This window comes from Plecotus auritus, assembly GCF_963455305.1.
Source record: "Plecotus auritus genome assembly, chromosome: 6".
In the NCBI taxonomy this organism is placed as follows: domain Eukaryota; kingdom Metazoa; phylum Chordata; class Mammalia; order Chiroptera; family Vespertilionidae; genus Plecotus; species Plecotus auritus.
Window position 1 is genome coordinate 83463703 of NC_137773.1, and position 17672 is coordinate 83481374.

Below are 17672 nucleotides of genomic sequence, written 5' to 3' on the forward strand. Positions count from 1 at the left end.
AATCGAACACACTACCTTTCAGGGTATGGGTGGTGCTCCAACCATCTGAGCCACACTGTCCAGGGACTAGACGGACCTTTTGAAGGGGCCTGGACTTTCCCAGTTCTCCCTCCTGGGATCCCCCTGGATGTGCAGGGGCCTCCCTTCTAATGGGTCCCCTTGCTTTATCCCATGAGACTCCTCACCATACTCTTGTGGGTATTTCTTATGGAAACCCTTGTCTCCTCTGGCTGTCTCTGCAGCCTGGCCTTCCAAAAGCAGGAGGGAGAGAGGGACTGGCCCCCAGGGATACCTGCCTAGACACCTGCCCTGTCTCCTCCCAGAGCCCAGTGTGAGGACGGGAAGCAGGTCCCAGGGGGCCGTCCTGTCCTCCCTACAGCCACGCACATGCTCATGGCCGGGACTGCCTTGTCCCCACAGCTGAAGGCTCGGTGTGAGGAGCTGAAGTTGGACTGGTCCACACTGTCCCTGGAGAACCTGCTAAAGGAGAAGCAGGCCCTGAAGAGCCAGATCTCCGAGAAACAGAGGCACTGCCTAGAGCTGCAGGTAGGGGGGCAAGGAATGGGGTTGCCTTGGCCTCTCTGGGCTTCAACTGTGGTGTTAGGAACATGATCAGTGCTATTGGCAGATCCACCAAACCCATCCTTCTCCCAAGAACAGTGTACTAGTTCTGGTATCACATTAAGAACAGCCTAACATCCCATCATCAGCCTAAAGGGGAACAAGAAGTAGTACCCCACTCTACCTACCCTAGGGCATCTCATCTGATTCTAAACCTAAAGTGTGCCTGAGCGCCTCCTGGTGAAGCATTTCTGACACAGTCACTGAACAGACCTTTGTGCATTAAAACAAAACAGCTTGTACTTTTTCCCCCTGTTTTTTAAAAATATACTTTTATTGATTTCAGAGAGGAAGGGAGAGGGGGAGAGAGAAACATCAGTGATGAGAGAGAATCATTGATCATCTGCCTCCTGTATGCCCCCCCACTGGGGACCGAGCCCACAACCCAGGCATGTGCCCTGACTGTGAATCGAACAGTGACCTCCTGGTTCATAGGTCGATACTCAATCACTGAGCTACACCAGCCAGGCATCTTGTGCTTTTTCTGATAGGGTAACTCGTTCATCGAGGTCAGCTAGAAAAAAGTTCGGGGAAGGAGAAAGCATAACACAGGTTATGACTGAGTTCCTGAGTACAGAACTTACAAGTAACAATGAGGACAATAAAGAGAGATGTGGGGCATGAACATTGGTCATTATGAAAGCTCCCTGTATACAATGAGGTTCTACTGCATTTACTCAGCTCAGCTTCATAACATAGAGCAGGGGTCCTCAAACTTTTTAAACGGGGCCAGTTCACTGTCCCTCAGACCGTTGGAGGGCCGGACTATAGTTTTAAAAAAAAAACTGTGAACAAATTCCTATGCGCACTGCGGGCCTGGGACGAGTCAGCTGCTAAGCAGGACAGGCAGTGGCACCCGGCGGGCCAGATAAATGTCCTCGGCGGGCCGCATGTGGCCCGCGGGCCGTAGTTTGAGGACCCCTGACATAGAGCATTGCCGGTTGCCAGATCCTTGGGGCTCTTTTAAGTGGTTTATTATAAAACTAGAGGCCCGGTGTACGAAATTCGTGCACGGGGGGCGGGGATGTCCTTCAGCCCAGCCTGCACTCTCTCCAGTCTGGGACCCCTCAAAGGATGTCCGAATGCCCGTTTAGGCCCAATCCTGGTGGGATCGGGCCTAAACGGGCAGTCGGACATCCCTCTCACAATCCAGGACTTCTGGCTCCCAACTGCTCACCTGCTTGCCTTCCTGATTGCCCCTAACCACTTCTGCCTTCCAGCCTGATCACCCCCTAACCACTCCCCTGCCAGCCTGATTGATGCCTCACTGCTCCCCTGCCAGCCTGTTAGCCCCTAACTGCCCTCCCCTGCAGGCCTGGTCACCCCTAACTGCCCTCCCTTGCAGGCCCAGGTCCCCCCCAACTGCCCTTCCCTACAGACCTGGTCACGCCCAACTTCCCTCCTCTGCCGGCCGGGGCACCCCTAACTGCCCTCCCTTGCAGGCCTGGTCCCTCCCAACTGCCCTCCCCTGGTGGCCTGATCGCCCCCAACTGCCCTCCCTTGCAGGCCTGGTTCCTCCCCACTGCCCTCCCCTGCTGGCTATCTTGTGGTGGCCATCTTGTGTCCACATGGGGGCAGGATCTTTGACCACATGGGGGCAGCCATCTTGTGTGTTGGAGTGATGGTCAATCTGCATATTACTCTTTTATTAGATAGGATAGATGCCTGGTGCATGGATGGGGGCCAGCTGGTTTGCCCTGAAGGGTGTCCCGGATCAGGGTGGGGGTTCCCTTGGGACATGGGGTGGCCTGGGTGAGGGGCTTGTGGTGGTTTGCAGGCCGGCCACGCCCCCCGGCGACCCAAGCAGAGGCCCTGGTATCTGGGATTTATTTATCTTCTACAATTGAAACTTTGTAGCCTGGAGCGGAGCCAAGCCTTCTGCTTGCTCCATGGTGGCAGCCATTTCTGTTGGGGTTTATTTATCTTCTATAATTGAAACTTTGTACCCTTAAGTGGAGGCCAAAGCAGGCCAGGGCTGCAGAAGCTTGGCTTCCTCCATCGCCGTGGGCAACCCTAGCCTCCTGCTCTCTCCAGCTCTGTGGCTGCCGCCATTTCTGTTGGGATTTATATTTATCTTCTATAATTGAAACTTTGTAGCATTGAGTGGAGGCCTGGGTCAGCAAGGGCAGGCAGAAAGCTTGGCTTCCTCCATTGCCGGGGAAACCCAAGCCCCCCTCCTGCTCTCTATGGCTGCAGCCATCTTGGTTGGGTTTATTTGCATATTCCCTCCTAATTGGCTGGTGGGCGTGACTGGTGGGTGTGGCTGGTGGGTGTAGGGGAGGTACAATCAATTTGCATATTACTCTTATTATATAGGATGAAACTATAATGAATTTTTCTGCACCATGATTCTTTTTTTTTTTTTAATATATTTTATTGATTTTTTACAGAGAGGAAGGGAGAGGGATAGAGAGTTAGAAACATTGATGAGAGAGAAACATCGATCAGCTGCCTCCTGCACACCTCCTACTGGGGATGTGCCCGCAACCCGGAATCAAACCCGGTACATGCCCTTGACTGGAATCAAACCTGGGACCTTTCAGTCCGCAGGCTGACGCTTTATCCACTGAGCCAAACCGGTCAGGGCACCATAATTCATTTTAAGGGTATTTCTGTAAAGACATAGTCCCCAAAATAGATCTGTGAGCAGTTTAAGGTCCTGTGATACATGGCCCAGGTGTCTCTTTGTCCACCACACCAGCAGTGTGTGTCATAGAAAAAGAGGTTTGTCTCTAGCCGGTTTCTCAGTGGTTAGAGCATCAGCCTAAGGACTGAATTCTCCTGTTCAATGCCAGTCAAGGGCACATACTTTGGTTGCAGGTTCAATCCCCTTTTGAGGGGGCCCAGACATCCCCAGTGTGGGAGGCAACCAATCAGTGTGTCTCACATTGATGTTTCTCTCTGTCTCTCCCCCTCCCTTCCACTCTCTTTAAAAATCAATGAAAGCCCTAACTGGTTTGGCTCAGTGGATATAGCGTCGACCTGCGTACTGAAGGGTCCTGGGTTCGATTCCGGTCAAGGGCATGTACCTTGGTTGCGGGCACATCCCCAGTAGGGGGTGTGCAGGAGGCAGCTGATCGATGTTTCTCTCTCATCGCTGTTTCTAACTCTCTATCCCTCTCCCTTCCTCTCTGTAAAAATCAATAAAATATATTTTAAAAAAAAATCAATGAAAAAATTGGGTGTGGATTAACAACAAAAAAAAGAGGTTTGCTGACTGCTACAAAAGCCAGGCCTTGTTTCCATGGGTGTACCTGTAAGAGAAGTCTCCACAGGGACTATATTTGGTTTCTGGCTCTTCTGTGTAATAAAGAAATGATACATGTTCATATAGAGAAAAAGCCCAAACATAGTGTAAGAAAAAAAGTGCCCTGTGGCCCGGCAGATGTGGCTCACCAGTTGAGCATTGACCCAGGAACCAAGAGGTCTCAGTCAGGGCATATGCCTGGGCTGTGGGCTCAATCCCCAGTAGGGGGTATGCAGGAGGTAGCCGATTGATGGTGTTTCTCTCTTATCAATGTTTCTATCTCTAAAATCCATGTTTTTTAAAAGCCTGTGTCTGAGCCCTGGAAGGAAATGCTATTTCAGGGTTTTTCCCAATGTTGTATACTCATGAGAGCGCTATCTTCTCTGTTCCTTGCTTTCCTGTGGGCGTCTTTTAGTTTCAGCAGATGTGCATCTGCAGAACCACTTTTAACACTCATGTGCTGTTTTATCTGTCTACCCAGAGTGCCCTGACCAGTTTGGGTGGTTGGCTGCTTTGGCCTCCCCTTTACACACAAAGTCAGTCTGCCTCCTTGTAGTTACTCTGGGTGGGCATCCTTCTCACTCTCCTGGGATGGTCCCCTCTGGTGGGTTGCTGAGTTGGGCTGGGCTGGCCTCTGTCTGAGGCCTTCGACAGGTGTGCAGGAGCCTCCCCCACAAGCAAGCTGAGGGTCTGACACCCTCGATCTTCCAGATTAGCATCGTGGAGCTGGAAAAGAGCCAGCGGCAGCAGGAGCTCCTGCAGCTCAAGTCCTGCGTGCCGCCTGATGATGCTGTGTCCCTGCACCTACGAGGGAAAGGTGGCCTGGGCCGAGAACTGGAGGCGGAACCCAGCCGGCTGCACCTTGAGCTGGACTGCTCCAAATTCTCACTGCCCCACTTCAGTAGCATGAGCCCGGAGCTCTCCATGAATGGCCACGCGGCCGGCTATGAGCTCTGCAACACACTGAGCCGGCCCTCGTCCAAGCAAAACACCCCTCAGTACCTGGCCTCTCCACTGGACCAGGAGGTTGTGCCATGTACTCCCAGCCACAGCAGCCGGCCCCGGCTTGAGAAGCTGTCTGGCTTGGCCTTGCCAGACTACACCAGGCTCTCCCCGGCCAAGCTGGTGCTGAGACGCCACCTGAGCCAGGACCACACTGCCAGTGGCAAGACATCTGCTGGTGAGCTACACCCACGGTGAGTCTGCCCTGCCACTCTTGGGCTGTTGGGGGGTCTTGAGAGGGGTTGCTCATCAGTTTGGAAGTGTTTGCTAGGCCCAGGCTGTCAGCTCTGAACACAAAGCCACAGCCAGTGAGTCTCCACAGAGAGTGACTGCGGTATATGTCTCATTCCAGAACTGAGCACGCCAAGGAAAATGGCCTTCCATACCAGAGCCCGGGCCTCGCCAATGGCATCAAGCTGAGCCCTCAGGACCCACGGCCCTCATCCCCTATGGCCTTACAGATGACAGGAGAAAAAGGCAGTGAGAAGGTGCAGGCAATCACTGGGAGGGAGGGACTTTTGGGGTGGGTGTCTTCTGACCTGTGACTGAGCCAAGGCTATGGGGGGCACTCAGTGGGTATCCTGAGTGGGTCTCTTAGAGAGGGCATCCAGGTGGGGGCTATGGAACAGGAGAATGTGGAGTGGGGATGGAGGGATAGGGCTTCGTTAGTCAGGTCCCCACCCTCAGTTGCTTCACATCTTCAGGAACAAGACTAAAAAAGTGGCAAGATAGTAGAGCCCCGTTAGAGTGGCATTGCCAGAGGGCAGCTCTCTGTTCAGGTGGCAAGTTTGAAAAACATTAGGTCAAAGTGTGAGGACCTAGTGACGGGTAGGGGCTTGGAAGGTCAGGAGAAGCGGTTGGAGTAGGAGGGATAGGTGTTATTGGGATGAGGGGACTGTCTGCTACAGCGGTCCCCTTGTCCATGGCTGGAGGGTAGTTGTGTCCTTCGGGTGGTGCTCGTGGCCTGGGGTTCACGGGTCAGCAGCAGCAGGCAGTCTGCTGTGTCTGCAGGGTCTGAAGGAGCGCGCCTATGCCAGCAGTGGGGAGGCCATCACCAGCCTTCCCGTCAGCATTCCACTCAGCACTGTGCAGCCCAGCAAGCTGCCCGTCAGCATCCCCCTGGCCAGCGTGGTGTTGCCCAACCGTGCCGAGAAGGTAGTGAGTGGGCACCATGGGGGGCGGGGGCAGTCCAATGCTGTGTTGCTCCGAGAGTATCAGCACAGGCAGAGGAGACTTTTGTCTGGTGTTTGCCCCACAAGACCTGGTTCCTTTTTGTTAAATTGCATGCAATTGAAGTTTGAGAAAAATAGAGCATCCAAGAATCCAGGTTTAATTACATTAATATCTTACGGGGTTTTTTGTTGTGTTTTAACCTTCATCCAAGGATTTTTTTTCCATTGATTTTTAGAGAGAGGGGAGGGAGGGTGGGGGGCGGGAGAGAGAGAAACATCCATGTGAGAGAGATACATCCATGTGAGAGAGACACATCGATTGGTTGTCTCCCACGCGCCCTGAATGGGGCCGAGGATTGAACCTGCAACCCAGGTACATACCCTTGACTGGAAATTGAACCCATGACCCTTCAGTGCACAAGCCGACGCTCTAACCACTGAGCAACATCGACCAGAGCACATACTGTCATTTTTATCTCAGATCCTTTTTTGTAAATGGTGGTGTGTGCAGGTGGAGAAGGAATAGAACTGCCCGATGTGGTAGACGCTTGAAGCGCATCCGCTTCAGTCCATACCTGCATTCCCCTTGCCTCACGCTTTGCAGGCTTTTTTTTTTTTTTTTTTTTTTTTAGTTATAATCCACATACAATTCACCATCTAAAGTGTGTATTTCAGTGACATTTAGTATGTTCACAAGGCTCACAACATCACCTCTAGTTCCAGAATGTTTTGTCACCCCCCCCCCAAAGGAAGTCCCACCCACATCCATAGTCATGTATGTGTCCCATCCCCATCTCTGACAACCACAAACCCACACTTCTAGACATTTCACATAAATGGAATCACACACACTGTGTGGCCTTTTTGTGTCTGGCATTTCTCATTGAGCATCCTGTTTACAAGGTTTATTCATATTGTAGCGAGTGTCCGTGTTTCTCTCCTTTTCATGGCTGAGTAATATTCTCGTGTGTGAGTGGACACATTTGGGTATTGTTTCATTTTTCAGTGGACATTTTTTTTGTTTTCACTTTTTGGCCACTGTGAACAGGTGTGTACAGGTTTTGTGTAGACAAGTGTTTTCATCTCCTTGCACATAGAAGATAATTTACTGGGTCAGATCATAACTGCTGCTGCAGCCCTCACTGCTTTCCCTGTACCCTTCATCCCCATCCTGAGCCCATTAGCCAGAATGATCCTTTAGGACCCAAGTCAGACATCTGTCCCACCCCTGATCAGACCCTTTGGCTGCCCACTGTGCTCACACCCTGAGCAGGTCACTTTCCCTTCTTCAAGCTGCTTTTCACACACCTGCTATTCTCCCTGTTTCATGTCCTCAGCACGTTCTGTGACCTGTGACCCCCTCCCCGACATTCACATGCCAGGCCCAGCTCAGCTGACAGTGCATTCTCTCCACAGAGAAGCACCCCCAGTCCTGTGCCTCAGACCCGAGAGTCCTCGTCCACACTTGAAAAGCAGATGGGTGCTAATGCCCATGGTGCTGGGAGCAACGCTGCTGGGAGCAAAAGCCTCACCCTGGCGGCCACAGGTAGGGTGCTTCTATTTCTGCCCTGTTTCCATAGGTCAACTTCCACCTGTGCCCACTGCCACCTCCCCAGGGGCTATGCTGGGGGTGTGAGTTGTGAACAGTGTCTATCGTGAGGCCTTCAGAGATGTCTGGCTCAGAGCTTATCTCCTCCCAGTCATGAGATCTATGCTGAATCCAGACTGTTGTCCTCCTTAGCAACAGCAGCAGCACAGTGAGACCTGGGGGTCAGGTACACTAGAGTGGGCCTTCAGTGCATTACCTGAACCTCTGGCTGGCATCCTGATATGATGTGCTTGGTCTGACTGTATTAGAGCCTGGGTAGTGTGGTGGCATTGTCCTTGTCAAACCACAGTGGGCTCTGGGGTCACCCAGTTTCTAGCTGGATTCTGATCTCCTTCAGAGAGTGCCAATTTCTGACACATCTATGTGTTGACACAGGGCCCCGGGGTGGGGGGAATTGTGGCTCTGAAGCCAAGAGGCTCTGTCACAGCTGTTCAACTCAAGTTGTGAAAGTCCGTGAACAGGCAGTGGGCATGTGCCAGTAAAACTACTATAGCAAAGCTTGGCAGCCAAAACTCCAGACCATGGGCTGGGCTGTAGTTTGCTGACTTTTGTGAACACCATGGCCTGTTTGGAAATTATTTTTCCAAGCATAAAGAATAAAACTCAGCCCTGGCCAGGTAGCTCAGTTGATTAGATCGTTGTCTCCATACATCAAGGTTGTGAGTTCGATCCCCGGTCGGCACACACAAGAATCAACATCTCTCTCCATTCCTCATTCTCAAAAATCAATTTTTTGAAAATTAAAAAACATAATAAAATGCAGAGGCTATTACTGAGAGCAGTCCTTCCCCTAGGCTCCCTGCATCCCACTACTCCAACGCGGGGGATACTTTGCAACTGGCAGCATGATGAGTTCTGGGCAAAGGACAAATTCTGTCTCAGTTGGATGTCACAAGGGTTTCTGAGCCTCTAGAGGAGGTGCCAAGAGAGGGCTCAGGGTGGGGAGTGGTACACAGGCTCCAGGACCTCCAGTGATGCCAGATCCAAACATGGGAATGAGCTCATCACGCCTGAGCACTCTCACCTGCTCTTTGCCAGCCCAAGGGTGCCTGCCTAGTCCCTTGGTGCCATCTATGGGTGCACCCACGACATGGAGGGTGCTTCTCCGGGGCTTAATGTACTTACCAGTTTCACCTGGGGTAGCACCGTCCTCTCCTGGGACGAGCCTCCCTGAAACACTGTTTCTGTTCCTGGCAGGCTTCTATGCAGGCTCAGTCGCCATCAGTGGGGCCCTGGCAGGTAGCCCGGCCCCACTCGCTCCTGGAGTTGAGCCCCCTGCCTTCGATGAGTCCTCCAGCTCGGGGAGCCTCTTCACTACCATGGGCTCCCGCAGCTCCACCCCACAGCATCCTCAACTGCTAGTGCAGCCCCGGAACTCCGGTCCAGCCTCGCCCACCCACCAGCTCTGCGTCAGCCCCCGACTCAGCGCTTCCCAGGGCCCACTCCCTGATGCGAGCAAAGGGGACCTTCCCTCTGAGGTTGGCTTCTCAGATCCAGAGAGCGAGGCCAAGAGGAGGATTATCTTCACCATCTCAGCTGGTGCCAGCAGCACCAAGCAGTCACCTTCCAACAAGCACAGCCCTCTGCCTGGGGGTGCTCGTGGAGACAGCAGTCAGAGCCATGGGCAGGACAGTCGAAAGCGGGGCAGAAGGAAGCGGGCATCAGCGGGGACCCCCAGTCTGAGCTCAGGCGTGTCCCCCAAGCGCCGGGCCTTGCCATCCGTCGCCGGCCTCTTCACTCAGTCTTCAGGGTCTCCCCTCAACCTGAACTCCATGGTGAGGCCGGGAACAAATATCTGGGGAGGTAGACAAGCAGGCATCTGGACGTTGGGTCTCTTGTTCCCGGGGGTAGCCGAGATGGGCTGGGGCAGGAGCACATGCTGGAAGGGAACAGCTGGCAGGCTTTGCGATTCCCCAGTACTCCATGCCCGGGGTAGCTTAGGCAGGAGGGATCAGAGCAAAGCCATTGGGGTCAGTGCTGTGGGAGCCCATTGACAGAGTTGTGCTGTGTCTGTGCTGGTCCCTCAGGTCAACAACATTAACCAACCTTTGGAAATCACAGCCATCTCGTCCCCTGAGAGCTCCCTAAAGAGCTCCCCTGTACCTTACCAGGACAACGACCAGCCACCCGTGCTCAAGAAAGAGAAGCCCCTGAGCCAGACCAATGGAGCCCACTACTCCCCACTGACCTCAGATGAGGAGCCGGGCTCTGAGGACGAGCAAGGCAGCACCAGGTGAGGGCAAGGCAGGGCAGGCACTCCACCCTTGGGAGAGGGGCGTACACCAGCAGGGTTCTGAAGGACAGTCCCTTGTGGTCATGTGTGACCCAGGGACAGGCAGCTTCCACCTGCCATTAGTTGGGGGGTAAAAGGGACCTTAACAATCACTCCCCATATTCTCTCCCTCCCCCAGCCCTTGGCAGCCACCATTTACTTTCTGTCTCTATGAATCTGACTTCTCTAGGAATCTCATTTGTAACAGTGTAATGTCCTCAAGGTTCATCCATGTCATAGCAGGTGTCAGAATGTCCTTCCTTTTTAAGGCTGAATAATCCAGTGTGGATGGACCACATTTTGATTGTCCATTTCTCTGTCCATGGACACTGGGGTTGCTTCCAATTTTTAGCTGTTGTGAATGGTGCTGCTGTGAACTGTCATATATGTTTTTTGTCTCAATTTACCTCATACTAAGTAGAATTTGTTATATATGTAAATATATTTTTATTGATTTCAGAGAGGAAGGGAGAGGGAGAAAGAGATAGAAACATCAATGATGAGAGAATCATTGATTGGCTGCCTCCTGCATGCCTCCCACTGGGGATTGAGCCTACAACCCGGGCATGCACCTGATGGAGAATCGAACTGTGACCCTCTGGTTCATAGGTTGACACAACCACTGAGCCACACCAACCGGGTGTACCAAGTAGAATTGCTGGGTCACATGGTCATTCTATATTTAATTTTTTCAGGAACTGCCATCCTCATTGTTTTCCACAATGGCCACTCCATTGTACATTTCCACCAGCTGTGCACTCAGACTTGAGTTCCCCCACATTCTCACCAACACTTGTTATTGTCTGATTTTGTTCTTAATGTAAATTCTTTTCTTATGAGTGTGAAGTGGTGTCTCACCATGGTCCTGACCTTCATCTCCCTGACAACTAGTGATGTTGAGTATCTTCTCATATTGGTGTCTTTGTGTGTCTATCCAGGGTCCTTGGCCTTTCCTTTCATTGGGTGTCCTTTGCTGTTGTGAGAGTTCTTTATTCTAGATACATGATCCCTTATGGTATGACGTTTCCCCTTTCTCCCTGGGTTAAATTTTTACTAAGTCCCATTTATCTGTTTTTTCTTTTGTTGCCTGTGCTTTTGGTGTCTCATCAAAGTGATTTTATTTTGTTTTTCTTCCACATATATACATTATGTTCTTAAAGGTTGCACTTGAGTAGTCTTCTTTTGTCTCAGGCACACCCAACTTACCAGTTTCCAGATTCATTTGGAAGTTCTATGTCCTTGGGGAAAGGCCATAATACACTGACGCGTAGAATGCACACCATTTATAATTTGGGGCTGCTATGAATTCCAACTTGCTGAGGTGTACTACATCCTATGTGTCACATGCATGACATACTATAGATGACATGACAAGCACCGGGGTTTTATTTTTTTATTTTATTTTTTTAAAATTTTTTAAATATATTTTATTGATTTATTACAGAGAGGAAGGGAGAGGGATAGAGAGTTAGAAATATTGATGAGAGAGAAACATCCATCAGCTGCCTCCTACACACCCGCTACTGGGGATGTGCCCGCAACCAAGGTACATGCCCTTGACTGGAATCGAACCTGGGACCCTTCAGTCCGCAGGCCGACGCTCTATCCACTGAGCCAAACCGGTCAGGGCAAGCACCGGGGTTTTGAACAGAGATTGAGAGATGGTTCTATCTGGGACATGTGTTTGTCTCTGTATATGGGGAAGTGGAGTGCCTATTCCTCTTTAGCTGCTGAGCCCTCAGTAATTGGGCTGCAACATGGACATAACAGCCATGTGTCCTCCTTGAAGGAGGTCCAGGGGCAGGGGAGCTGTGTGTCTACTGCTGCTCAACCTCCCTGGGCAATTCAGTGAACACATATAGCTCTCAGTATGCACAGGGATTTCAAACAGTCATTTTTTTTTTTTCTTGATAGAATTGAGAGAAAAATTGCAACTATCTCCTTAGAAAGCAAATCTCCTCCGAAAACCTTGGAAAATGGTGAGTAACAGTGCTCCATTGCATGAGTCCCCAGTGCTAGGTGGCATGCCCTGTCTTTTCTGCACAGGCGTTCCTGAGCACAGTGGTGCTAGAAAGGCCATTCCCACCACAGGCCAGTCTTGGTGCTGCCAGGTACCATATCCTCAGTTGCCTGGGCAGCAGACCTGTTTCCTTCCTGGTGAAATAGGCCAAAGTCTGATTTGTGTTGACTCGTTCACCCACCTGCCCTCCCACAGAAGCACTCCTTTCATCTTTACCTTCTCCTGTAGTCCGTCCCATCCTAACCACATGGAGGACCAACCTTTTCTGGGTGGAAGGGCATCCATCATTCTGAGCTATGGTGGTCTGAGCCCATGCAGCTTCCTCCCAGACCCCCTCGGAGACCTTCTAACCACAGTTCCCGTCCCACTTGACCCCTTGGAGGCACCCAGGCCTCAGCCCCTGCCTCTCCTCATCAGGTGGCACCCTGGTAGGAAGGAAGCCGATGCCCTCCAGCGAGCCCATCAACAGCAGCAAGTGGAAGTCCACCTTCTCACCCATCGCTGACCTTGGCCTGGCCAAGGCCACTGACAGCCCGCTACAGGCCAGCTCCGCTCTGAGCCAGAACTCCCTGTTCGCTTTTCGGCCCACCCTAGAGGAGCTCAGCTCAGTTGATGCCAAGCTGGCCACCCACCCCAGGAAGAGCTTTCCGGGTGCACTGTCGGGGGCTGGCGGGCTGAGTCCCATCAGCAACCCCCCCAACGGCTTTGCCTTCAGCGGGAGCCTGGCTGCCGACCTCAGTTTACACAGTTTCAGTGATGGTGCTTCTCTCTCCCACAAGGCCCCTGAGGTGGCCAGCCTGGGCGCCCCCCTGAGCTTTTCCGCCCCGAGGGGTAAGGAGAGCAGCACGGAGCCTGGCCCTTTTGTGAACAAGAGGCAGCTGGATGGACTGGGTGGCCCGAAGGGTGAGGGGGTCAAGGGCAGGGAGGGAGAAGTCAGCTTGCCCGTGTGCACACCCTCAGACAAGGCCTCATCACATGGCAAGGTGGGCAAGGGCCGGGACCGCGAGCCTGATTTCAAAAATGGCCACAATCTCTTCATTTCTGCCGCTGCCGTGCCTCCTGGGGGCCTCCTCAGTGGGCCAGGCCTCACCACAGCAGCGTCCTCAGCAAGCGGCACAGCCCCCTCCTCCCAGACACACCGGCCCTTCCTGGGCACTTTTGCACCTGGCCCACAGTTTGCCTTGGGCCCCATGTCCCTGCAGGCCAACTTAGGCTCATCTGTGCTGCAGTCCTTGTTCAGCTCTGTGCCGGCTGCTGCTGGCCTAGTGCACGTCTCATCCGCTGCAACCAGACTGACCAACTCTCATGCCATGGGCAGCTTTTCCTCCGGTGTAGCAGGTGGTGCAGTTGGAGGTAGGCAGAAGCGCGTCTCTCCTGTCTGACTCTCAGGTCCCACGGGACCTGCTCTGGGGTCTGTGACACTACATCGTCAAGGAAGCCTCCTGGACCACTGGGTTTAATCACAACTGCTTTACAGGTTCCCTTCCAGAGCCCCCTAAGGGGTGAGAGGCTGTGCCCGCGGGTCCCTTTGTGTCCACCTTCCACCTGCCACCTCATTCCTTTTCACAAAATGCAGATATGACTCACATGGGCAGAGCACTCACGCGTGCGTTGGCCTTGTCAGGCTTTCTGGTTGTGACTGTCTTTCATACCTTCAGGAGAGCTGGCGCCGTGACTAGAGCTTTCATGCCTCCCTGTGGAGGTCACCATCAGACCTGACAGCCTTGGGGACTGTCAGGGCATTGCAAGAGAGTAACCACAGCATCTACTGCACTGTGGCTCTTTGTAGGGTGGAGTGGAGCCACTGGCTGGGTCCTCTGCAGTCCCAGACCTCCATAGGTGGCTCCTTGCTGGGTACAGGTGGGCGAGATACTCACAGCTGGGAGCCTAGGAGGGAGTGCTGAGGGGGGTGTGGCATGGGGCCATCCTGCAGGTAAGTCTCACCTGGCCACCTGCACTCCTGCTGCCTGCTGCTTTGTCCCTGCACCTGTGTGCACTCAGAGCTGCGGCTGCTGTCTGCTTCCCCTTTTTTGCGTGTGTCTCTTCGCTTGCCTAGAGAATGCCCGCCTGTTGAAGCTGAGTTTTTCTCTCCTGTTTGCAGGTATCTTTAACCACACGGTGCCTTCCGCCTCCACTCATCCGTTTGGAGCCAGTTTCGGCAGCGGGGCTGCTTGTCGCAGCACCACGCTGAGCTTAACCCCGATGCAGGCGGTGGCCAGTACCCCCGCCTCTTCCTTTCAGGCCCTGTCCTCTGTGGAGACCAGGCAGCCCCCACCCCAGCCTCCTCTGCCCCTGGGTCGGCCCCCTGCGGGGCCACCAGCACTTCACGCGCCCCCCCCTCCTCCTAACGCTGCCTTGCCTCCTGCTCCTGCACTGCTCCCTGCTAACTCTGAGCCTGTGCTCCTGCAGAATCTTGCGCCCCTCCCGGCTAACCAAGCTTTCTTACCTGCCTCCTCTGCCGCCTCTCTGCCTCCTGCTAACGCCTCTCTGTCTATCAAGCTCGCCTCCCTCCCACACAAGGTCTCCCGCCCCTCCTTCATGGTGCACCACCAGCCCCTGCCTGGACTGGCTCTGGCCCAGGCCTCACCCATGATCCCACAGGCCAGCTCCACGGGGCCGTCCGCCGTGTGGGTTTCCCTTGGCATGCCGCCTCCTTATGCCGCGCGCCTTGCGGGGGTTAAGCCGCGATAAAGACCTTGGTTAGCTAGCCGTTCTGTTCTGTAAGGTAAGGCTAGAGCCCAACCAGGTGGCCCATACAAGAAACTCACCTGTCCTTTCTTCCACAGAGTGGACAGGCCCAAAGGGCTCTGCAGAGGGACCTGGGACCATTAGTTCTGAGAGGCGCTAAGAAAAAATAAGCACAGGGCGGGAAGGGAGACGGTGGCAGCCATGCATATTGACCTCTGAGTGCAGCCTGAGCACCACCACAGAGCTCAGGAGGGAAGTGGCCAATCCTTGGTGCCCACTGGACCTTCCCACCAGGTCCCACAGTGCTCCAGGCCAAAGAAATAGATCAGGGAGGCCCTGCAGGCTGGGCAGGCAGGGTACTGCATTAAGTCCTACATGGAGGGGACCAGGAGGAGGTGGATGTGGCCAGGGTCCTGGCTGTGCAATCCAGCTCCATTTTGCTGCCACCCTCCGGCTGCATGTCTGCGGTCGTCAGGGACCCAGGAAGCCCCAGTGTGGGGCCGTGGGGGCAGCTCTGAATCTCAGTGTTGCTATTTGCCCACTCTTAGGCTTCTCTCAATCTGTTTTACTGAATGTACCTCATGGTTTTAGTAAATTTTTATGCATTTGAGGCCCCTGGTACTTAGCAGGCCTTCAGAAGATGGTGGTTGTGCAGGCCCAACCCACATGCACCAGAGGCCTGTGGGTAATGGGATGAGCATAGCCAGCCACAGGAAGGGCTGCTTGGACAGGTGATTGGTGCTCCTCTGGCCCCCAAGGATTTTGATGTCAGTGTGGCATCAGAGAACAGTGTAGGAAGGGCCTGAATTTGGAAATGGGGTAAGGAAGGTGCCTGTGAGGCATTCAGGAAGGCCATCTGCTCCTTTGCTGGCTGTGAGGGTGTTGGGCCCCTGGAGCAGCTGACCCAGCCACTGCTGGTAGGGCAAAGGGCTTTTCTGGGCAAGTCCACAGCCTATGGGGTGAGTACTCCAGGATCAAGCTAGGTGCTAACTGGCACTGGGGACCAGGTGTGAGGTCTGCCTGCTCTCCTTGGCTATCTGCATGTGTTTAAGTGGAAACAGACAAGAAGCTGCAGGAGCCTGATGGCCTTCTGGTAGTGCCTCAGTCCTGATGGAAAAGTCTGGAAGGTAGGGTGGCTCCAGTTCACAGTGGCCTCATGCTGTCAGAGAAGGCACTGGCTTGAAGAGGTCAAAGGTGTATGTGAGGAAGCATCTGGGTGTCAGGCTCCCTGTCCTGACCCACAGTGGACACCTGCCTTCCATCTTATCCCAGGCCTCCCTAGGCTGGACAGTGATGACCTCACTGCTGGGGCATGCAGGCCTGTCAATGGGGCTGCCCACAGGTACACCTGCTCACTCCCCATGAGCTGGCATGTGGTGACCAGGGAGGTGAGGAGGCCGGGACCCAGCGCCCCATGAAAGGCCTTGGGCTGGTGACCTCCCACCTCTGATTGAACCAGGGGCATGGCAGGGCGTTGTTTGCAACAACTAAGTTCCTTCCGTCCATCCATCTGTCTATAGGCTTTGGTTCCCAGCCTGGGGATGTATGGGCTTCTCCCAGTGAGATGCTAACACTGTGCTGCCTTTCCTCCTGCGCCGGTCTCTGCAGGTAACTAGGATTTCTACCTCAACCTCGAGACCTGTGCAAGGATAGGTGGGCTGCAGGGCTGGTGGCCGACCAGATGGCGGGATGGACCGAGGACGAGGCTCTGCTCTGAGTCCACGCTGCGCAGACCTGCGGGAGATGCTGGGCCTGGCTCCAGCTTATACTGTCAATAGTTTTAGATAAAATATTTATCGTTTTTTTAAAAAGTATAAACAATTTTGACTTATTCCACCGAAGTCATAAAGGCAACCTATTAAGAAATGTAAATACTATATATGAGAGGATCTATATAAAGATATCGACCGGACGGACTGGCCCGCCAGCAGAGACTCCAACAGCCGGGCCCGGTGCTATCTCGTCGCCAGGCCTTGCCATCTCCACGTTCTCTTGGTGCTGACTCGAGGTTGACCAACGCCAAAACCAGTCCTTGATGCGCTTGCCCTATCATCCCCAAGCTCTCCCATACCAAAGGCATGCCTATCTCCTGGTCAAGGGTGGTTCGCTTGGTTTTGAATGCCCCTCAGAAAAGGCCCTCTGCCCCACCCCATCACTGTGAATGCTTCAGCCAGACTGTCAGCCCTGGTCCCAGGGATGGCGCCTTTGGGTGAGGAAGGGCCAGTGGGTGGCCTCTGGATGTTGCACAGAGGAGGGCTGCTGTGAGTGGTGCTCATGGGGCAGGTCTGGTACTTGACTCCAATGTGGGGCTGCTGGGGAGCAAGTGCTTTACTTTGTATGTCTGTACTGTCTCGGGCTTGCGCAGTCAAGCAAGGCACTGGCCGGGGCGTGGGGCAGGTTAGCCATGGGTGCCTGGTGTGTCTGTATAGAAGAGAGTCACGCTGACGAGTGACAGTATTTTATAGAGATGTGATGAAAATTTATAAATTTCATAGACTTGACTTCATTTATTTTTAGATTGTATAATGCACAGTAAATGTAAAAAAAAAAAAAAAGTGAGGGGGAAAACCTTTTTATTTATTCAAGTGCATACAAGTGGCATTGGCCCAGGGCCAGAGCACCCCCATCCCCTTGGTCAGTCTGTATTGCTGCTCCGTGGCCCTTCAATGCCACAGCTGGGTTGACACCTGCCCCCAAGCCTGGAGCAGCCTCCCTGGTGCTTGGGAATGAATGCACTGTGGGTGAGCAATGAGGGCAAAGGCCAACTTCATGTGAAGGCAGGAGAGCTCTTCTGATGCTTCAGAAGTTGCCAACAGGGTTATCGGGTCCCTCCAGTGCTGCAGTCTTTAATAGTCCTGGGTCTCAGTTGAACAGTGTTTGTGCATTTTCCGTGAAAGAGTGTGTCCAGAAGCCCTCAGTTCTCTTGAAGGGCCATCAGCCAAAGGTCCTGGCTGGTAACGGGGGCCTGGACCCCCAGCAAGGGGTGCTTCAGGCTTAGATGGGTTCAGTCAGAGCCCTGCTATTCTGGTGCTTGTCCCCAT

At 53.4% G+C, this 17672-nt stretch overlaps 1 protein-coding gene across 5 annotated transcripts in view; it reads left to right on the forward strand.

Moving 5' to 3' along the window:
- The window catches only part of DOT1L (DOT1 like histone lysine methyltransferase), a 65658-nt gene extending 48487 nt beyond the window's left edge, over positions 1 to 17171 (forward strand). The window contains exons 19-29 of one of the 5 annotated variants that reach the window (XM_080673021.1): positions 421 to 546; positions 4580 to 5064; positions 5223 to 5358; positions 5882 to 6025; positions 7459 to 7588; positions 8849 to 9426; positions 9679 to 9884; positions 11838 to 11902; positions 12361 to 13296; positions 14045 to 14668; positions 16240 to 16371. In XM_080673021.1, the coding sequence (XP_080529147.1) occupies positions 421 to 546; positions 4580 to 5064; positions 5223 to 5358; positions 5882 to 6025; positions 7459 to 7588; positions 8849 to 9426; positions 9679 to 9884; positions 11838 to 11902; positions 12361 to 13296; positions 14045 to 14634 (3396 nt within the window). In that variant the 3' untranslated portion in view covers positions 14635 to 14668; positions 16240 to 16371. Of the gene's footprint in view, positions 1 to 420; positions 547 to 4579; positions 5065 to 5222; positions 5359 to 5881; positions 6026 to 7458; positions 7589 to 8848; positions 9427 to 9678; positions 9885 to 11837; positions 11903 to 12360; positions 13297 to 14044; positions 14777 to 16239 lie in introns of those variants that run through there. The other 4 variants (XM_080673023.1, XM_080673024.1, XM_080673020.1 and 1 more) reach the window with 4 other exon arrangements.
- Positions 17172 to 17672: the final 501 nt, after the last annotated feature.